General features: G+C 46.3%; 2 protein-coding genes across 2 annotated transcripts in view; one reads left to right on the top strand and one right to left on the bottom strand.

Annotated features, from left to right (window-relative positions):
- Positions 1-1213, bottom strand: part of arhgap39 (Rho GTPase activating protein 39) — a 19751-nt gene extending 18538 nt beyond the window's left edge. The window contains 1 exon segment of the mRNA XM_067230204.1: positions 1107-1213. Within this exon segment, the coding sequence (XP_067086305.1) occupies positions 1107-1213 (107 nt within the window).
- A 6959-nt stretch (positions 1214-8172) lies between these two features.
- On the top strand, positions 8173-13472 carry mcm3l (MCM3 minichromosome maintenance deficient 3 (S. cerevisiae), like). Its single transcript, XM_067230515.1, has 17 exons — positions 8173-8244; positions 8321-8433; positions 8750-8958; positions 9048-9178; positions 9262-9500; positions 9655-9763; positions 10302-10455; positions 10551-10682; positions 10786-10994; positions 11336-11510; positions 11634-11760; positions 11851-12001; positions 12192-12332; positions 12590-12690; positions 12782-12867; positions 12960-13026; positions 13161-13472. Exons 1-17 carry the CDS (start codon positions 8173-8175, stop codon positions 13366-13368), a joined length of 2424 nt encoding a protein of 807 aa, XP_067086616.1. The 3' UTR covers positions 13369-13472.
- The last annotated feature ends 9307 nt before the right edge of the window (positions 13473-22779 follow it).

Below are 22779 nucleotides of genomic sequence, written 5' to 3'. Positions count from 1 at the left end.
AAAGCTGGAGTGATGACCTTTTTGTTTAACCCCGTGACCTGTTTTTCCTGCACCCTCTGACCAATCACAACGATTAGTGCCAATAACAGGGGCGTGGCCTATCTGAGCCGGATTAACGGTGTTTGTGTAGCAATCCCTCAGAGCACCCAGTGGATAGATCAATCGGGACTAAGAAATCAATGAGAGGGAGAGAGAGAGAGAGAGAGAGAGAGAGAGAATAAACTCTTTGGGTAAAAGGTCGTACAAAAAAAGAACTGGTCCCTTGGAGTCCCTGGGTCCTTTGAGGTCTACTGCCTGCTCGGTCTTACCCATCACACACACTTCAAATCAAGACACACACACAAACACGTACACATTATCCAACCCTACTACCCCTCCCCCACCAAGCAGCATCCACAGTCCTGCTGGAGAAGGAGAGAAGAGGAGAGGAGAGGGGTAACGTAGGGAGGGGATGAGTGAAAGCACGTACGGGGGAGGGGGGGGGGGGGTCTGGTGATTGACATGCGGTGTCACAACCAACATGTCACCTCCACAGAGCTAGCCCCTCGTGAACCCTCACCCCTCCTCCTCCTTCCCTCGGCGCTGACATCCCTCTTTTTCCCCCTCTCCCTCCTCTCCCCCTCATCCCAGCATCTCTCAGTGTGCAGTCTGTTTGGGACGCGCAGGCCACTGTCACTTTCCATGTATCTTCCTGTCTCTCTGGACCACTCTGGATTCTCTTTGTCTGTGCCTTGTCTGAACCTTTTTCTCTCCCCCTCCCTCCCCCCTCTCCTGCGATCTAGACGCAGAGCCCCAAGCCGTGATTGGCAGGTGAGAGAAGAGGTGTGGGGCGGCAGAAGGCACAAGAGCAGGGTATGGGCGGAGGGGCAAAGAGGGGAGCTGATTAATTCTGTACAAATGAGAGCCCCCCTTTCGGCATTCTGTACCGCTCCAATAACCCTCCCCCCCCCCACCCCCAACCCCCCCCACCCGGCCTCAGTCCAACACGTTTCATTCCCACAGGCTGACAGTGTGTGTGTGCGACCTTCCGTTCCAAAACTGGATCGGTTCTTCCGTGGCAGCATGGCTAATTAAAGCAGTGCCACTCGGCCCCCTATAGCCCATGCCTTCTCTGGGAAGCCTTCGGCCCCTGCTCTCCATCCAGCCCTGGCTGGGCCTGGCACACCTCCGCCTCCGTCCCTGGGCTGCTGGCCGGCCTGCAATAGTCAGCCATGCTCAAACTCTCGAATGCACTCAACTCAAGTCTGTCGAAGTCTGCTAAACTCTACTGTGAATATGGCTGAAAAGAGCTGAGTGAGACACAAAAGGAGTCCAAACCTAAAACCGCGCTCTAATCACAAAACTGATAACACCACTAACAGATTGCACCACTAACAGATTGAATTCCTTGTTTCTCTGCATGTTCGCGGGGAGAGTCTACAATGGGTGTGTGCGTGTGTCACGTGTGTGCACGCGTGGGCGTGAGTGTGACAGGCCCGCAGTCCCCTTAATCAAGCTGTTAGTCTCCTCTCCTCACCATCCACGGTTGTCGGCAGATAGGCCCCAGTGCATGCTGAGAACAGGCTGCGACGGCGGGCGCTAAGTGGACGGGGTCCACGGCCGGGCTGTCAACCAGCAAGCCCCCCTAACGACATTTGCCCCCCCCCAGAGGGCCTGGTGCTTTGCAACGGTATTAGGCCTGGACATTCTCCAAACTACAAACGTACATCTTGTTAACAGGGAGAGGGAGCAGGAGTTCTCCAGAGAGTTTAACTAATGCGTTTCCTCGTTTTGTTTATTAAAAGGAAAAACACTGCGGGGATGCGGAGACTGAGGCAGCATCGCCAACCAAGCTTTTAGGTACGTTTCTTCTCTTCGCTACCTCACAAAAATAAACACACACACACACACACACGCAGACAAACACACGCACGCAGAGCAGTAATGGGACATGACAGGGTGACAAGGGAAAGCTCTGAGTTGGTGAGCGGGAGAGAGAGGCTGAGCAAGCAGGAGAGAGGGAGAGATCGAAGCGAGGGGAGAGGGGGAAAAAGAGCGTGGGGAAATGAGGGAGAGAGAGGGAAAAAGGAAGAAAGGGGAAACTAAGAGAAGAGTGACGAATGGAGGAAAAGAGAAATGGTGTCAGGGAAGACTAGGGAAAGAAGGTGTTGATTCTGGTGAGGCAGGACGTTGATACTGCTTGAGCAAGACCAAAAATCACACAAACTCCCTTATTAAAACCACTGGACACTTGACTTTGCATGACGTCAACGGATATCTTAAACGAGAAGCCTACACGTTTTGAAATGAGATTCTTGAGAATATTGTTACATCTACAATTGTGAGAGTGTAACAGGAACATGGGAAGGGGGGGGGGGGGAGTTGTAATCCATCCAGCTCCTCTCTGAGGTATCCCACTAATTCTCCTCCACACAAACGCCACCCCTAAGACAAAGACAGGGACCGGGGGTTGGGAGGAAGGGGGGGGGAGTGAAAGAGAGCGGCGGGGAGGGGGTAATGTAAAGGAAACGAGATAAAGGAGAGCAGCAGGCAGGGAAGGGTGAGTGAAGAAATGAGTGAGAAAGATAAAGAAGGAGAGAGGGAGAGATCGAGGACTAGAGATCGAGGTACGGGCTAAGGACAGGCGGCGCTACAGCTACGGATGAAGCAGGAGGAACAGGAGGTGAGAAAGGAGGACGCGAGAGAGAGAGAGAGAGAGAGAGAGAGAGAGAGAGAGAGAGAGAGAGGAGAGAGAGAGAGAGAGAGAGAGAGAGAGAGAGACCCAGAGAGAGAGAGAGAGAGACCCAGAGAGAGAGAGAGAGAGAGAGAGAGAGAGAGAGAGAGAAACATGTCCAAGAGAGACACACAGCCCCACTGTTTTGGGAGCTTTCTGACAACTCAATAGAGACATGGGGGGCAGGGGAAGAGGGGGAGTCGGGGGGGAGGGACAGATTGGAGGGAATAAAATTCCTGTGCAGTTAAAAAGGGGACACATGGTGTTGAGAAGGCAGGGGGAGGGAGAAGAGGGGGGATATTCAATAGAGGATGAGCATGGGGGGAGTGAAGAGAGAGAGGGGGTCAGTGAAGCGCTGTCTCATTTCTCTCTCTCTCTCTCATCCCTTCACAAACCTCAACAACAATCTTCCTCGCTGCATCTGACACCCAGGGAACAAACAAGCTATAATCAGCCTTCAACATTCAGGCTTGTACAAAAAAGAAAAACACACATACACACACAGACACAGACATAGAGGGCCTGCCAACCAGTCCCTAGTGCCTCAAGAGCTAAAATTGTGTGTCTGCTGATAGGCACTGCCAGTAGCAAAGGAGGTCCTCAACACAAACCCCCCCCCCCCCCCCCCCCCCCCCCCACCATGGGATCGCCACTCCCCCCCCATTCCTGTAGGCCTACACCTCTCAAATGTGTGCAGTACACCTTTTTTCTTCTTCTTCCTGACAAATCACTGTTCATTCCTCATGCCTTCCTCCGTCGCAGGTGCCTCCCAGAACACACGCAGGCACACACAGATTAGGGGGGGGGGGGGGGGTTCTCCAAAGGCAGCTCTTCAGACAACACATTTACACACTAATCCTATTAGGAGGGAGAAAGCTGTGCTTTCTGCTTCCTCTCTCTCTCTCTCTCTCTCTCTCTCTCTCTCTCTCTCTCTCTCTCTTTCTCTCTCTCTCCCCATCAGTCGATACTTCAACATCGCTCTCTCTCGCCCCCTCCGCTGTCAATGCTGGTCAATATACTATCTACAACGCTCAAATGCTAACGCGAACAAGCATTATATCCATGACCGATCAGTGTATAACAATAAAGGCAGGGCGGTTAATAACAGCCCCGTGGTGACATACAGAATCTATTTGGAGGAGATAGAGTCCACCGCAAACATTAGTCACAACTGACCTCTTTCTCTGCACCATCCCTACCCTACGCAATACAGGCAGTCAATACTCGCCCCATCTTTGTCTCTCTCACAATTCTCTCCATCGGTTCGAGTGCCTCATTGTCTTCCATCACTCCTCCCTCCATTCCCTCTCCTCTCCCTCTCTCTCTCTATGTTTAGGTAGCCTAGTCTTTCACCAGGCCCAGATAGGAACTAATGGCTTCAGTTGAGGATCATTAGAGGGGGTGGGGGGGGGGGAGTACAGCAGAGGATGAGGACAGCAGCACAGCAGATTAAAGGAGGACAAAATCACAAAACTGTACCACTGAGGCCTCAAAACAACAGTCCGTGGGCTCCAAGGTATTTGACGTGCTGCAGACATTCAGCTAACCCTTCACGAGGCGCACGTGCTAACACACGAGCGCTTGTCTTGCCTCGGTAACACGGTAACGTACGCAGACAGTACGGTGGCCGTCGTGCTAGTAACAGGAACCGTCTATTTCAGAACAAATACCTTGGCTACGAGCAATAGGCCATGTGACTCGCCCCCCGCGAAATCTGAAACGATTTGACTTGCAAATCCACGCCTATTGATTTTCTCTGTTCTTCTGTGGCTGGGAACAAGCACAGGCACAAGTCTCAACACAGCGGTGACACGAGGCACTCTGGAGGCATTTCATTATAACACGCAGAAAATGTACCACTTTGGTCTGATAACGCAGTGGCTGCTCTGCATTGTAATCAGATGGCTGTCGCTGTTTGGAGCCTGCTGCCGGCCTGGGTGGCACAGCGATCGGGCCGTGGAGGGGGGAACCAGGAGAGGCGCGGTCCACGGCTGAAGCACAACTAGCCCACAGGAGTGACTCAGTCGTCCGTTCATTTACATTTAGTCATTTAGCAGACGCTGTTATCCAGAGCGACTTACAGTAAGTACAGGGGACATTCTCCCCGAGGCAAGTAGGGTGAAGTGCCTTGCCCAAGGACACAACGTCATCTGGCACAGCCGGGAATCGAACTGGCAAACTTCTGATACTAACCCGCTTCCCTAACCGCTCAGCCATCTGACTCCCTTCAGGTGGACACGCAACCCTGTGCCCCTCTTACCACACGGTCTACTACAGGCTGACCCCAGACACCCCCCCCCCCCCTCCCTCACGTGACCACATGCATGAACACAGGCAGGGGTGCCTGTGATGAACGCGTGTCGTTTGGTGTTGCCGGCCCGCCACCGACCCTTGGTGGACAAGGGGTGTTTACGTTGTATGCCTTTGGCACGTTAAGATCCACTACCGATGCCCCCCCCCCCCCCCCCCCCCCCCCCCGCCTTGGTTTCACCTCATCTCAACCCAAGAGTCGAAGCCTTATTTCTAGTGTGTGCATTACTCCAACCCGGTCGACAGAGCTGTTTGCTGGCAGTGGAAGGGGACTCGACAGTTAGGGGTCGTTCCAAAAGCTTCTTCATATGTTGGCGTGACGGGGTAGCGCTGGATTTACCGTCAGCCACTCAGGAGAAGAATCTTTCCGTCCACGGATGTAGTTTCTCCCACTACAGCCTTGTCTACTGCCTGGCACTTCAACAAAGCCATTTATAGCACTACACAAAGGACATATCTAGTGTATATACGTTTCATACATGTACATATGTACACACACATGTGCACTAGACTAGACTAGACTATAGGCTTACATCCACTGACAAACTGTTTTGAAGCACAAGCCATAAAATGTGACAGATATTATATGCAAGTCCAGTCTGCCAACGCCTGTTTTGTTCTGAAAATGTGATCCTCAGTGACTCAGCCCACCGCCCCACCCTCCGCGTTCTTCCTGTAGATCAAATGTCGACTGAGCCAAGTCGAAAGACCTTGTCACATGTATCTATCAATGACCCACCATGTACATACCAAGACCGAGTAAATGTAAGTCAATTAGTTCAGCCACTGTCCATAGGCTACTACTACTGCAGCAACCGGGCTGCTGTGCATGTAAATTTGGAGACAGCCGCGTGAACGGCAGAATAGAACTAAGATGATGGAGAGGAGAGGTGAAGTATTTGGGGGGAATAAGACCCAGATACATGGTTGGTTACCGTAGAGGCATGAGGCACGATAGCTACCGGCGGCGCGTGGAGCTGGGAAGGGCAGCTGTGCGCGTGCCGGGTGTCGATGCACCACAGCCCACTAGTTCTACAGCTTATTCAATAAAGAAGACATTAATGTTATCCCCTTGTTGAAAAAATACCGTAAAAGAGTCAAATGCATGATGGTGAAAAGCTGAGGTTATCAGAACACACTCGCTTTTTCACGATGGTCGTGTGTCCATTTCAAATTCGGCAAATTCTCGAATGGTCCCTCGATGACCACAGTAAGGCAACCTCCTATACTTCATAAATGTATACAATGACCTAGACATTATATAGTGTTGCGAGTATCAAACGACAACCTTCTAAATGACACATTTTCGGTTCCCATCAGGTTGCAATTCACTGACTTGACATTCCATGTTCCTGTCTGTAGCTAGCTATTTCATAGACACAGGTCTCACAGGCTGTAGTCTATTTTTATTGAATAGTAACCGTACTCGTAGGCATGTTTGGTAAACATGGCTGAATTTGCATAACGACATCAAGCCCTCACGATAAAAACGACAGTTGTAATTTACATACGGGTGAATGACCTCTGCAACACAAATTTAATCGACATCCATTATTAATCCAGCCTTGTGGACATGCCGGGGAGAAAGATGTGATCTCATTCAATTCATAGCCGTATGACAAATACATTTATCATAACGGCAGCTATAGATCATGAATTCAAGGGATGTGTCAATAAAACAGGTGTCTTGGTTTTGAACATTGAGCATGGAGATATATGCGGCTACGCCGTGAGCGCGCCTCATACTAGGGAGGGTTTAGCTAACGGCTAGCTCAATCTAGCTAGCCGGTAGTACTAAGAAATGTTCTGAGCTGAAACTCATTGCGTGGCATTAGCTAACTAGCTGGTTAGCTGTCCCAAACAACCTCATACACATTGGTTGTTATGTATCCTTAAGTTAATAACACTACCTGCATACCTGCATCCGTAACCTGACAAACAATTGAATGGACTAACCAGATGCCTCTAACACATTACTGGGCAGGTGATGCTGAATCCGAAGCAGGCTACTCACGAATGTAACAACCCTCTGGTAGACAGATGCTGCTGACAGTATGTGAAAGAAACCTCCGCTTTTCACAGCTTTATAACGATTTTGAATACAGGGGCAACATCTCCAAAATGTCTTAACTTCAAGAAAACGGATGTTGGAAATAGTATAAAACAGCTAGCTGCTGAGGTGAAAAGGAACAGGTTCGCGTTTTACTGTAACGTTACCTCAGTGAGTTGGTTCATTCAGCTAGCGTAGCTCCCAATACACAAGCATATAAATACATTCCTCAAAAGCAATGTTGGAAGACAATATTTACAGTCTTACCTCTCAGCCATTTTCCAATGGTTTCCTATTAATATCCGAGACAAATAATCCCCAGAACGTCACCCATGTTGCCGAAATTGCTGTCGCCGCAGTCACTGAACGAGTCACTCCGTACCCACAGTGGGTATGCACGCACTTGCAGCGCTCTCACACGAACGGACTCACTGCCTCCCAGTTTCTCCGTCACCGACCTGACGTCACCAGATTTGGAAAGCACTGTGTTATAGCACATAAACCAAATATAAGAAGAGAAAGAAAGGGCTTTGTGAATATAATCTGACCTTTATATGGAGCTTACAGTTTCGTAGTAGGACGCAAATTGTATTACTCGACTTTCACATAGCTGTGTCTAATTTCTGGCCTAGGCCAGCGCTGCATCGGCGCCAACCCAACACAGCTGTTCCAGCATCGCTCCTACAGTCAGCATCAGCCTCATATTTGAGTATCTGCTCAATTGCACAACAATTCGGTTGAATGTTAGGCCCTGTCATAACTAAAACAGGATCAATGATTTAATTCGTGATCCATTACGATGGTTCTGGCAGGCTGTGGGGATGAATAATTAGTTCTCTTGCGCCACGGGTGAGGAGTTCACACCTTTTCTGAAGTGTTCTGAATGAGACATCTGCTGCCTCTTGTGCTTGTTGTAGAATTGACATTAAAGCAGCGCCCTCTGGTGGAAGTTGCCATGCATGTCTGATTGCAAATGCATAAACACCTGCAGTGGACGCCCACATTACAGCACCTGGGCAGGTGATTTGATTAGAACAATCGCGGAAAAGAGACCGGTTGAAAGGCCGCTGGTCACTGGTAACGGGAGGTACATGCTGAGATGGACGGTGGTTTGGAGGATCTCGAACTTAGGGAGGCGCAGAGAGAGTATTTGGACTTTCTGGATGATGATGTAAGTATGCTGGAATCAGGTGGTGTACGTACAGAAGAACTAAATCAAAGCTTTATCTTTTTATTCATTCCAATAGCAAGACCAGGGCGTTTATCACGAGAAGGTCAGAAGTATGGTCTCTGACAACAAAAGTCGCCTCATTGTGAACATGAACGACCTGCGGAGGAGGAACGAGAAGAGGGCCAGTGCGTAAGTAAAGATAATTTGAGCTGTCTAAAGCATTAAAAAGCAGTAGAAACAAACATTATCAATGCATGTCCAAATTAGAACATCTGGTTTGTGATGAGTGATAAGAATTAAATATTCAAAGAGCACCATAACTTAAAGACAAAGCAAATCTATATATTTTTGTAATCAGTGTTTTTTTTGTTTAGGGCCTCATGTTCAACATCAAAAAGTTGTATACATGTTTAGCCTTAATAGTATTGTAATTCATTGATGTTTTGCTCCACCATATCTAATATTAAACATATAATATATATATATTATATGTTTACTCCTTCAGCTTGCTGAAAGATGCGTTCAGTGAACTTGTAGCCTTCCAGAGAGCTTTGAAGGATCTGGTAGCTTCCATCGATGCAACGTACGCCAAGCAGTTTGAGGATTTCCATGTGGGGTTCCAGGGCAGTTTTGGCACGAGGCATGTGTCTCCTCGCACCCTCAGCGCTTTGTATCTTGGAAACCTGGTTTGTGTGGAAGGAATTGTCACCAAGTGTAAGAGACATTTTTCACCTCACACATAATCATCTACTTGATTTTCAACGTTTCGTAACTGAATTGGTATTATTTTGTAACTCCGGAAGGTTCTCTTGTCCGTCCCAAGATCATGCGTAGTGTGCACTACTGCCCTGCCACTAAGAAGACAGTGGAGCGCAAATACACTGATCTCACCTCGCTCGACGCCTTCCCCTCCAGCGCCATATACCCAACCAAGGTGCAGGGGTTGTGGAGGGACACCTCCATCCAATTAGTTCCAGATACAGACATGAGGCAGGCACTGAGTCTCTCTTTCTCCAGGACGAGGAGAACAACCCACTGGAGACAGAGTATGGCCTGTGTGCCTACAAGGACCACCAGTCCTTGACCATTCAGGAGATGCCTGAGAAGGCTCCGGCCGGCCAGCTTCCCCGCTCGGTTGAAATCATCGCCAACGACGATCTGGTGGACACAGTCAAACCAGGGGACCGTGTACAGCTGGTGGGAGTTTACCGCTGCCTGCCTGCCAAGCAGGGAGGATTCACCTCAGGCACTTTCAGGTGAGGAGATAGATGGGGCATGAGGGGTAGAGGGACTCTAGGTTCTGCTAACAGTAACAAAAAAACAACAGTCAATAGAATAACCAATATTTGTACTGTGGTGAATCACATATTATGATAACATTCCTGTTTGTCTTGATCTCCCTTCTGTCAGGACTACTCTGCTTGCCAATAATATTAAACTGATGAGCAAGGAAATTGTGCCAACCTTTTCAGCCGATGACATAAACAAGATTAAGAAGTTCTGTAAAGCCCATTCTAAAGTAAGTGTTCTTTTGTGACTTAGAATAAAGTACTGTAATGTAAAAAAAAAAAAAAATCAGATTGGATGGCTGTAACATTTCAAAAGCGTATGGGAGTCAGGTGGCTGAGCGGTTAGGGAGTCGGGTTAGTAATCTGAAGGTTACCGGTTCGATTCCTGGCTGAAAAATGACGTTGTGTCCTTGGGCAAGGCACTTCACCCTACTTGCCTCGGGTCCCTTTACTTACTGTAAATCGCTCTGGATAAGAGCATCCGCTAAATGACTAAGTGTATACATTTACATTTACATTCAGTCATTTAGCAGACGCTCTTATCCAGAGCGACTTGCAGTAAGTACAGGGACATTCCCCCCGAGGCAAGTAGGGTGAAGTGCCTTGCCCAAGGACACAACGTAATTTGGAACGGCCGGGAATCTAACTGGCAACCTTCAGATTACTGGCCCGCTTCCCTAACCGCTCAGCCGCCTGACTCCCTCCGTATACAGCCTAGCTTCAGTTCATTTCCAAAGTTAGACTTTGTAATTGACCCTTTTCCCTCAGGATGTGTTTGAGCACCTAAGTCGTTCGCTGGCCCCCAGTATTTACGGTCACGAGTACATAAAGAAGGCCATCCTTTGTCTGCTGCTGGGGGGCAACGAGACCAACCTGGAGAACGGCACACGCATCCGTGGGGACATCAACATACTGCTGATTGGTCAGTTGTAAGCAAATGGCCTTCTGATAGGTCAGGAATCTCCGTGTTTGCCTCTCCTATATGTTCGTTCTCTCCGTGGTTTGTCTGGTGACCAGGTGACCCATCAGTGGCTAAGTCCCAGCTGCTGAGATATGTCCTCTTGACTGCCCCGAGGGCCATACCAACGACAGGACGGGGGTCGACCGGGGTGGGTCTGACGGCAGCGGTGACTACAGACACGGAGACTGGTACGGTTACCAAACAATTCCACTTTGAATTAGCCTGGTACGCTTTCATCGAATTCTCCACCACTCACTTTTCACCCGCCTTTTACTCGCTGTGGTTGTCTAGGTGAGCGTCGCTTGGAGGCCGGGGCCATGGTGCTGGCGGACAGAGGGGTGGTGTGCATCGACGAGTTTGACAAGATGTCCGACATGGACCGCACTGCCATCCACGAGGTCATGGAGCAGGGTCGGGTGACCATCGCCAAGGCCGGGATCCAGGCCAGGCTGAACGCTCGCTGCAGCGTGCTAGCCGCCGCCAACCCCGTCTACGGCAGGGTGAGGCCTCAGTCACTCCCCCTGCTGGAGGGAGCCGGTAGGGTGCCGTGGAGTGAGAACCATGAAACTCACTCCTCAGGTATGTAAGAGGCCACCCGCGTCAAAGAAGAGCTAGCTTTTCTTTGGCGTAGTTGGTAGTGGTCGCGCTTTGGCAAGTCGGAGGTCGAGCGTTCGAATCCCTTGAGTGGTGAACGATACCTTGTTGTGACGGAGCGTGGCTACGTCTGTTACATACCCATCACACAGACAATGTTGGAAGTCTGCGTGCTATTTGTGCACTCGCTGCTGTCAGTGGGTGTCCATGCCTTGTGACCTGTGTTGTGTACTTTCCTCTGCTCCAGTACGACCAGTACAAGACGCCCATGGAGAACATCGGGCTCCAGGACTCGCTGCTGTCGAGGTTTGACCTGCTTTTCATCGTTCTGGATCAGATGGACCCGGAGATTGACAAGGAGATCGCAGACCATGTGTTGCGCATGCACCGGTACCGGGCCCCGGGGGAACAGGAGGGAACAGGTGGGGGGACAATTTGGAACCAGACCAGGATCGCCACCACCTCTAGGATTCTCCCTTCTAGTGAGGATGGCTGGTGGGTTTTAGTCTGAAACGTGCTTATCTTCTGCCATGTTGTTTCCTAAGCCATGCCTCTGGGCAGCACTGTGGATGTGTTTACCACGGAGGACCCCAACGTCACCGAACAAGCCGAGCAAGAGCTCCAGATCTACGAGAAGAAGGAGAACGTTCTCTATGGAAACCGACGGAAAAAGTAAAAAAAATAATAATAATGTTTTCATTTAAGTCATTCTATCCACCAGTGTTACACAATCCGTATTTTGGCTGTGCTATTGTGTTTCAGGGATAAGGTTGTTACAATGGAATTCATCAGAAAGTACATCCATGTGGCCAAGCTGGTGAAGCCAGTCCTTACCCAGGAGGCCTCAGACCACATAGCCGAGGAGTATGCAAGGCTTCGTAGTCACGACCAAGTCAACTCAGAGTCTGCCAGGGTCAGTCAAGTTCTACAACCAAAATATTTGCAAAACTTTTTACCTGTATCCCAATTTCTAATGTTTTCCTTCTTGTTTTGCGTTACGGATACATTTTCGTGTCCGAATTGAGAAGCAGAAGCTGCTGTATCGGTATATATTAGTTTGATTGCAGTCGTGTGATTGGGTGGATACTTTATATTGGCCACAGACAATACCGGTGACGGCTAGAGCCTTGGAGACGATGATCCGATTGGCCACGGCCCATGCCAAAGCTCGCATGAGTAAGACCACCGAGTTGGCAGACGCAGAGGCTGCCCTCGAGCTCATCCAGTTTGCATACTTTAAAAAGGTAACCGTGGCAAACCTCAGCCATCCCATTAGTTAGTAATAATAACACTCAATAATACTTGGCCTTGGGTGTATTGATTTACAATATCCTAGCCAGTATCCTTGAATCTTTTTGAGGGCATTTCTGCTTAATTAGGACAGATGGTGAAGAGAAACAGGAAATGTAAGGGAGAGAGAGCAGGGTGGGTTATGGCCCAGGTATACGCACACCCTCTATCCAGTAGTCTAACATGCATTCCTGGCCCGTTCCTGCCGTAGATCCTTGAAAAGGAGAAGAAGCGGAAAGTTCCAGATGACAGTATGGATCTCAGCCAGTCCCAGAGCCAGAGTCAGGGGCTAACCAGCCAGAGGGCCACAAGGTCCGGCCTGTGTGAAAGCAACGCTCAAAAACCATAATGGGAACATTTAAGACTTGAATCCCAATAACCCCCCTTTTATTTTTATGACTAGGACTCAACACCATGCGTCTAAAGATGACATGGATGTGACTGGTGCAGAGTCCGACCCTTACAATTTCAGTGGGGACGAGGGTGACAGTGAGTCTTCTGTTCACTCCAGGCATGGCTAAGAAGCCCCTAGTGAGAAGGTTATCCTTCACTCATCTGCTGTTCACCTCCCTCTTATCTAGGTCAGCCCAGCCTCAAGCCCAAGCCTGTTTCTCAGAGCATGAAGAAGACCGACCTCAACCAAGACAGGTAATGACGCATCCCCTCAACTTGAGCTCTACTGATCTCTAGTGGTTAATATTGGTACTGCATGTAGAATGGGTAAGCAAAATGGGTTTCAACAGGGCAACAGAATGGATTTCATGTTTTATTTTCCAACGCAGGATGAAGATTTTTAAGACTGCCCTGCTGAAAGCTTTCAAGACCACACGGTCCCAGTCTGTTGCTGTGACCGAGCTCCTGACCCTGGTCAATGACACCACTCACGGTCAAGACCACACATTCGAGGCCCAGGAGGTCGATCAGCTGCTGGGTCGCATGCAGGAGCAGAACCAGGTGATGATGTCAGAGGGTGTGGTCTTCCTCATCTGAGACCACAAGTGCACCTTCTGGTCTGGCCTATACCTTCCCAACCAATTCCAGTCAACAACAGCAGATTCATGATCCGTCAATCTGAACTATGTTTCAATAAAATGTCTGAGCATGAACATGATTGTCTTTTTGAATTGCTTCCCTACAGCTGTGACCTCTGTAGTAGCTAGCTTCTTTCTTTGGGGGGGGGGGGGGGGGGGGGTCGTAATCATATGTATCCCCCCAATATTCAAATCTGGTCAAAATGTCCCCCACAATATATTGATATAAAAAAATTAATGTGTTACGCTACGACAGGCAACCACGCACGCTGTCCGAAATTATCATAAACAATGGGGGGACCCTCATACTCCCCAGCAGATTTCGTCCCCCCCAATGTTGACTCCATGGTTACGGCCTTGAAAGGATATATTTCGAATCTGCCTGCTGTTCTACATTGCCCACATAATTACGTATGTTTCATGTGATATGCCATAAGTTTTCCTCTTGTAATAAGTGGTTGAAAATGAAGTTGTACGGACGGAGAAGATTATTGTAAAAATTGCTGTTTGAAATCCTCTTAAAGCCGGATCATTTTATATCACGCATATATTTATATAATTAGAAAATCCATTCTCTTCAATATGGTCTTGTCTAAACAGTTCAAGTGTACGATTTAATACGAAATTTCATGAAAATATGATGACGCATGCATGCCTATCATTGTTGTCTTTTTACCGTGCTGGTGCCAGCTGGTGTTTCAAATGTGCAACTGCATCTCGAGTGTTTGTATCCTTGACTTTTTACAGTCATTGGTTTGAATCCACTGTTACGTGAGCTCTAAATCAATGTGGTTTATACGTAAAGTCAAGTTTCCCTACGTTTGAACGTTGGTCTGGTTTTCTCTCCCTATCTGCAGATTGATAATCCATATTAAAATCCAGAACTCAACTGAACTTAGTCACCCCGTTTATGTTTATGAAGAGACGGACAAAACACTTTCTCCATCACCTGATAACAGGGCAGTTTACACCTTCTCTCCTACCTATGTGTTAAACATAGGGCTGGGCGGTAGGCCTATGTCCTAAAATGTACGTCATCACAGTCTAATTTTGTAGCATGGACAGTAGCAGTAGGCTATATATCACGATATGTGAGTTTTTCTTAACATTTTTAGTCCATTTGTTTCAATAGAATGGCTCATTGGCAGGAGCTCCTCTTTTGTCTCTCTTCAGAAAAAAAGACCACTGGGACTACATGATAGAAGAACATACCTCAGGGGAAACTCTGTAGGCTTGTTTGACAAATGAAACGTTTGGAAATGAAAGGAGGGAATAAGAAAAGAAAGACCTGCGCTGGAATGTCTAGAGGTTTTATTCAAACTCTACACTATAGCAGTGAAGGCAGGGTGAAAGTGCCCTCCACATCTGAGAGAGAGAGCCAGTTGAAGCACCTTTCTACATCGCAAAATTGCCTAATGTCTTAAATATTTTTAAGGGACACATTCTTGGCCAGCCTTGAATTTCCTGGCATTGGGTGCCATCATAAAGCATCCATTCACAACGCCAACCTGTCTGGAAGACCATGGGTTCTGCAGAAAGCAGTGGCCACAAGGTAAGAGTCAGGATCATTTTCTGTTTCTGACAGAGGTGGGTCCTGATCAGACTCTGAGAATGCTATCATGGTTTGACCACAGTTCCCCATGTCTTCAACATTCTGGATCATCACCTGGGCACACAGAGCAGCACAGTAGGCTTAGGAGCATCACAGATCTCAGGGCTCCTCAGTTTGTTTAAGCTCAATGGGAACATTACCGTAAACTAGACTTCTGGGGAAATCGGGAGGTGTGCTTGCAGGATGCAGGTGGGTCAGTTGTTTCTTTGTGTGGGTTTTTTAACACAAATAAAGAGGTTTGTTTCACCTCCAAACCTACTGTTTAAACTAATATCAAAAATCGAAACATTTTGAGAATTTTCATGGGTGTAGGCTACTAGATTTTACAACTGATATTTCTGTATTAGTATGCATAGGCCTACTTGTTATTTATGAAGATTGCATAGATTAAAAAGCATACATTTACTGCTGCTCATTTACACTTTGTGTACAATACTAAGAGTGAAGTGTAGAATGAAACAGGGTTCTCTTCTCATTTCCCTTAGTGCAAAAGGGAATGGTTGAAGCAGTTCACAGTGCAAAAAAGAGCCATAACTATTGTGGGTAATGGATAAGATCATGCTACATCTAGCAAGCATGGCTTGATGAACTTCGCCCTCTCGTCACTTCTGGCTCCAAAAACCCAAGATGGCGACCAAGAGGTGCAAAAATCGAGGCTTCAAAACGGGCTTTCACAAACTAATTGGTGAGGTCACGATGACTACGTCCATCTTTTATAATACGGTAGACCCTATATGGATGCAATACGGTGACACAGTGACCGAAAGGCAGAGAATAAGTGAATGCATGACAGTTTGATGTTTCGATAAGGGCACAACGGGTTGATTCATTCTTTTTTGTAAATCAAAAAATTACTCCATCAACGTTCAAATAACTTATAGCCTAAGGCCACCAACCACGATGCTCCTCCTATTTCACTAATTAAAGATCTCTATTTCACATTCAGTAAAGTTTATCTTCTTCACCGTTGTTTTTGTTTCACTAGACATTTCTGATTAATTGATACGTTTATTGTGAAACCTGACAAAATATGGGCGTTTCCGTGTAAGGAAAATAGTCAATTGACGGGGTGTGGACAACAGCTCGTTTCACCTGCACACAATCAATCACCAGTTTGAGGTTTCCAGTTTTCTCCATATGCAGACTTTTACTGATTAATTTATTAAGTTTGATACATTTGGAACCTGGTCTTTGATGGGAACATTGCGGAAAAATTGAGAGTGTTCTTACAGGAATATAACATTTTCATTGCGGTGGCACACTGACAAAAGCCATCGCGCACTTCGGTGTAGGCTATATTCTACTGCATCTAAGGATCGGAATTCGCGAGATATCATTCGAATAGCAAAGGTAATTTGCACTTGGTTGCTTATCACAATGTATGCTCATGTTTTGGCTTCCAGCAATGTGTTTTGGGGCTGTCTCGTTGTTTATCATCATTGACCTATGCACATTTTGTAAAGCTCTCTCTTGGAAGTCGCTTTGGGAAAAGCGTCTGCTAAATGAATACATGTAAATGTAAGAGCACCCGCAAAGGTCGAGCTGTCATTTTGCAGAACAACACAGCAGCGTTCTAGATCACATTGAAACAACTTAATTTGTCGACCAACTCGAACCAAACAAACCCACCTGTGATGGCGATAATGAATCATTCTATGTTGATGGCGTAACATTGGAGAACGTTGACAGTTCAGTCCCGTCAGCTGTGCTTCTTATCTCAGTGGCTTTCTCACAGGGCAGCTCCATGATTCTGACTTTAGCTGAACCGGTAGGTTACACCTCATGCTGCCACTGAACTTGGGTAGACTTGTTGTCTTAAGCTTTACAGCTGGTATAAAGCTCCTGCCACACCCACAGCTTGTGCATCCTCTGCAACTCTCTGGGCTGTGACACATTCCACTTGTCTTTCCAAAAGCTTCCTCCACCATCTTTTTCTTCACTTTTGTGGAGTAGAGCAGAGCATAACCGAGCTATTACTGTAGGCAATCAGAATCAGAATTTGTTTTATTGCCATGTAAGTTTCCACAAACATGAAATTTACTGTGGCAGAAAGGTGCATACAATAAACATATACGGATCTTCATTAAACAAGTAGAATGTGTAAGATATCAAATAGATATAAATATAAAATTAAGCACACCCAATTAAAGTAGAGCAGAGCCTGCATGTGCCTAAACTGTAGTGCCGTTTGTGACTGTGGCTTGCTAGTGAGCTACCGTTATCTTCACTCATAGCCGCAGAGCCGACCCGCCGAGCCCAGCGAAGCTGATCTTAGCCGAGCCGCGCCGCTACATGACTGTGACCGTGTCTGTTCCGAGCTAGTCAGCTACTGTTACCTGCACATTTAGCACCACTGCCGAGCTGCAAATGACGAGCCAAGCTGCTATTTGTAACCATGACTAGCAGGTCAGAGCACCCTCTACCTTCATTTGTTTTCGGCAGAGCCGTGCCAAGCAGCTTAGCAGAGCCGATCCGAGTCGAGCCCAGCCGCTCTGTGACAGTGACTGTGGCTAGCTAGTGAGCTAACGTTATCTTTGGCCTAAATTATGCCTAAACTGTGCAACAGAACCAAATGCAATCAGAATCAGAATTTGTATTTGTATTTATTTTATTTATACATTCTACTTTTTAAATGAAGTCTAATACTAAAGAGCTAAACAATATATAAGATATAAAATAGATGAATAAATTAGGCACACCCAATTAAAGTAGAATGGAGTAGAGCCAAGCCTTTGGTGCCTAAACCATAGTGATGTTTGTGACTGTGGCTTGCTAGTGAGCTACCGTTATCTTCACTCATAGCCGCAGAGCCGCAGTAGTGGCTACTACGTAAGTATGGAGAATTATGTTGGCTATCCACAGGCAGAATTAAATTCAATCTAATTCACAATTCATGTCAAGTGTCAAATGTCGGTGGCCACTTGACCTTGCATGTGTCCTTTAGGCAGCATGATCAACATACTATGCAGATAATTATTTTGGGGCTGTTGTGCAATGATGGCGCAAACAACAGTAAATGTAATATCCGAGTAAGAAACGGGTGTGTTTTTCACAAGAGTTCTCTGTTGTTGGACAGAATATGCCATGACCGCCTCCTACAAACCGGGTCATTGTGCTTCTTTTGACTGCATAAGAAGCAGGTGCATAGTTCCTCAGGGGGACAACTGACAGAAGGCCAGAGAAATGAGGATGTACTTATCAACTGCGGGAGCTCAATGTGTGCGCGTGTGTGTCACGTTCATCTGACAAATGTGAGGACATGTTCAAAGAGTGATTAATGGCAAAGACCTGTCTTCATAGCTGCCCAGTGTGGGTAATTGTACACAGCTTGTGCCTCTGAGACCAGTGTGGGACGAGACAAGGGGACAATTTTCTGGCACCTGGCTGCCAAGCAACTCACCTGCACACTGAAAGAATGAATTGCATGCGACCGCATCAAATTGCATGTTTGCGTCAAAACCAACAATGTGACGTCTCTTGATTGCTTAATTTACCATTTGGAGAGACCAGAGGAGCTAATTACAGTCCTTCTGTGCTGCGACAAGTCAATTCTGCCATCGAAGTGTGTTCCGTCAAACAGGGTCATTTCTTTTCAATTAGATACATTCGTTTTTACGAATTGCTAAAACTCGAAACCCCATTCTCTGAATCAAATGTTCAGTGGCCTAAACCCATTTGTCGAATCAGACACGCTTTTGACAGAACTCTAAACACATTCTCATTCACATAACATTTTGCACTGTGATGCACTTGTACTGCAAAATGGTAAACACAGGCGGCAAACAGTAAACACAACAAACACATTTGTCATCTGTAAACACAATGACTCAAAATTGTTCACACTTGTTTCTAATGCTGGTTTGGGACATTGTCAACTTTCAACGTGATGTCCGTATACGAGAATGGTTCAACATCAACCAGTAATTTTTACTGTAAATGTTTGCCTTCCACCATACAGCCCTTTTCTCAACCCAATTGAAGAGTCAAAGATGTGGGTGATGTTGAGGTTGTCAAGAGTGGACACAATCAGTGGGTGTGTGAGAAAAATATCAAATGTATGGGAGTGTGTACAATCTCTTTCACACACACAGCAACTAAAACAGTGTTGGCAACCATTTTTGATGAACTTTTCTCTAACTTTAAGGCTCATTAAGGGTTCAGATTCTAGCAGTTCAACATCTTCCGTTTGGACTGCATTCTCTACAGAGGTTTTGTGTTTTCTCCCTAGAACCTATGCTGGGTCGATTGAGTAGCGTGAAGCTCCGGTCATGATCATTGAAATGAGCACGAGTTTCATTGCCTGGTGAATCTATTTGCAAAGATACTTTACAGTTTTTCTGAATCTCTAAAACACTAAACCTCATTCTCCGAATCAAATGTTAAGTGGCCTAAACCCATTTGTCGAATCAGACACTTTTGGCACAACTCTAAACACATTCTCATTCACTAAAAACATTTTTACTGTAAATGTTTGCCTTCCATCATACAGCCCTTTTCTCAACCCAATTGAAGAGTTTTTCTCTGCGTGGCGGTGGAAGGTCTATGACTGAAACCCATATACCAGGGTAAATCTCCTGTAGGTGGTGTTTTCAAGGCTGGATACAGCACACCAGAGGGTTTTTACCCCGTTCTTTGTTCTTTGTTGACAGTACTACTGTGAGTTGTGATGGTTACGGTAATATTTTCTTTATTGCTAAGTGCATTTACTGTGTATACATAAATAATTGTTTTCTTACATTACAGTACGCCATTTAGCAGACGCTCTTATCCAGAGCGTCTCACAGTAAGTACAGGGACATTCCCCCGAGGGAAGTAGGGTGAAGTGCCTTGCCCAAGGATACGTCATTTTTCACAGCCGGAATCGAACCGGCAACCTTCTGATTACTAGCCCGATTCCCTCACCGCTCAGCCACCTGACTCCTCCTTCTTGATGTAAGTACATGCACTGGATGTTGTTGTCAATTTTTTTGTGTTGTGTCTAATGATTGCTCCATAGTGTTTATTGATTTGCTATGTTTATGACCTGAAAGCATTGTTTGATTTTGAGCAATCTCTTGATTGCTTAATTTACCATTTGGAGAGACCAGAGGGGCTAATTACAGTCCTTCTGTGCTGCGACAAGTCAATTCTGCCATCGAAGTGTGTTCCGTCAAACAGGGTCATTTCTTTTCAATTAGATACATTCGTTTTTCCGAATTGCTAAAACTCGAAACCCCATTCTCTGAATCAAATGTTCGGTGGTCTAAACCCATTTGTCGAATCAGACACACTTTTGACAGAACTCTAAACACGTTCTCATTCATCAAACATTTTGCACTGTGATGGTGGTTTGGGACAATGTGAACTTTCAACATGGTGTCCGTATACGAGAATGGTTCAACATCAACCAGTAATTTTTACTGTAAATGTTTGCCTTCCACCATACAGCCCTTTTCTCAACCCAATTGAAGAGTCAAAGATGTGGGTGATGTTGAGGTTGTCAAGAGTGGACACAATCAGTGGGTGTGTGAGAAAAATATCAAATGTAAGGGAGTGTGTACAATCTCTCTCACACACACACAGCAACCAAAACAGAGTGTTAGCAACCATTTTTGATGAGCTTTTCTCTAACTTCAAGGCTCATTAAGGGTTCAGATTCTAGCAGTTCAAAATCTTCCGTTTGGACTGCATTCTCTACAGAGGTTTTGTGTTTTCTCCCTAGAACCTATGCTGGGTCGATTGAGTAGCGTGAAGCTCCGGTCATGATCATTGAAATGAGCACGAGTTTCATTGCCTGGTGAATCTATTTGCAAAGATACTTTACAGTTTTTCTGAATCTCTAAAACACTAAACCTCATTCTCCGAATCAAATGTTAAGTGGCCTAAACCCATTTGTCGAATCACACACTTTTGGCACAACTCTAAACACATTCTCATTCACTAAAAACATTTTTACTGTAAATGTTGGCCTTCCATCATACAGCCCTTTTCTCAACCCAATTGAAGAGTTTTTCTCTGTGTGGCGGTGGAAGGTCTATGACTGGAACCCATATACCAGGGTAAATCTCCTGTAGGTGGTGTTTTCAAGGCTGGATTCAGCACACCAGAGGGTTTTTACCCCGTTCTTTGTTCTTTGTTGACAGTACTACTGTGAGTTGTGATGGTTACGGTAATATTTTCTTTATTGCTAAATGCATTTACTGTATATACATGAATACATTTTTCTTACATTACAGTACGCCATTTAGCAGACGCTCTTATCCAGAGCGTCTTACAGTAAGTACAGGGACATTCCCCGGAGGGAAGTAGGGTGAAGTGCCTTGCCCAAGGACACAACGTAATTTTTCACAGCCGGGAATCAAACCGGCAACCTTCTGATTACTAGCCCGATTCCCTCACCGCTCAGCCACCTGACTCCTCCTTCTTGACGTAAGTACATGCTTTGGATGTTGTGTTGTTAATTTTTTGTGTTGTGTATAATAATTGCTCCATAGTGTTTATATTGATTTGCTCTGTTTATGATCTGAAAGCATTGTTTGATTTTGAGCACAGGTTAAATGGTTTCGGGGCGAGTGTTTTGACAGAAGTCAGAGGTTTTGGAAATGTAGTTTGAAGATTTGGTTTTGTGTTTACAGTTTTGAGAAAATGGGTGACTGTTTCCAGAAATGTGTTTTAACAATTGTAAAGAACTTGCACATCTCATCTATGAAAATGTGTCAAATGCTAAACTTCGTGAGGTATGCTCTATAAGTGCTTGCGCACACACACACAAGCAATTTGATGTGACATGTTCAACAAGGGGTGGGACACCTTTTGATCTGTGTTTTTTTTCCAAACTGTCAGCACACTTAGGTCCTGCCTATCTTCTGCTCTGGCTGAGGGTTAGGTTTTGTCATAGACACAGTCCTCTCTCCTCAAGGCTGAACGTTTGAGGGTAAGTGTACACAGCTTGTGTTTCTGAGACCAGTGTGGGACGTGACAAGGGGGGTTATCATGGCCAGCCGGATGGCATCTTCATTGCTGTAGAACAGAGCTGTCATTTACTGGCGCTTTGCTGCCAAGCAAAGCACCAGCTCCCTGTTTTGTGTCTGAGGCATTCTGGGACAGGCCTCCTGAGTTTTGCATGGGGCTGGTTCAGGGGTGAGGGTCAGGCGAGGGGGAGTGCTGCGTGGGCAGATGCAGTGTTCAAATGCATTCAAAATGGCAGCAGCGAGGAGAGCTGACTCTGGTCTGGTTTCAAAAAACATTTCAAAATGGGTTCTGAGATGTTGAAAGTAGAAGCGGGATGAAGTTGCAGGGGTTTTTGTGTGTCATTTTGGAAAGGAGAGTTCACACTGAAAGAATGAATTGCATCAGAAAGAATTAATTGCATCAGAAAGAATGAATTGCATCAAAAAGAATGAATTGCATCAAATTGCATGTTTGCGTCAAAACCAACAATGTGACGTCTCTTGATTGCTTAATTTACCATTTGGAGAGACCAGAGGAGCTAATTACAGTCCTTCTGTGCTGCGACAAGTCAATTCTGCCATCGAAGTGTGTTCCGTCAAACAGGGTCATTTCTTTTCAATTAGATACATTCGTTTTTCCGAATTGCTAAAACTCGAAACCCCATTCTCTGAATCAAATGTTCAGAGGCCTAAACCCATTTGTCGAATCAGACACGCTTTTGACAGAACTCTAAACACGTTCTCATTCATCAAACATTTTGCACTGTGATGGTGGTTTGGGACAATGTGAACTTTCAACATGGTGTCCGTATACGAGAATGGTTCAACA

Source organism: Osmerus mordax, chromosome 27, assembly GCF_038355195.1.
Source record: "Osmerus mordax isolate fOsmMor3 chromosome 27, fOsmMor3.pri, whole genome shotgun sequence".
Taxonomy (NCBI): domain Eukaryota; kingdom Metazoa; phylum Chordata; class Actinopteri; order Osmeriformes; family Osmeridae; genus Osmerus; species Osmerus mordax.
Note: the sequence above shows the minus strand (reverse complement) of the source record. Positions and strands in the feature narration are given on the sequence as shown.

Excerpts from the sequence above, each read along its gene's own strand:
- mcm3l (XM_067230515.1), top strand. The coding sequence starts at position 8,173 with ATGGACGGTGGTTTGGAGGATCTCGAACTTAGGGAGGCGCAGAGAGAG. Across the intron at positions 11,761-11,850 it reads TATGGAAACCGACGGAAAAA|GGATAAGGTTGTTACAATGG; the intron begins GTAAAAAAAATA and ends ATTGTGTTTCAG. Across the intron at positions 12,002-12,191 it reads TCAACTCAGAGTCTGCCAGG|ACAATACCGGTGACGGCTAG; the intron begins GTCAGTCAAGTT and ends TATTGGCCACAG.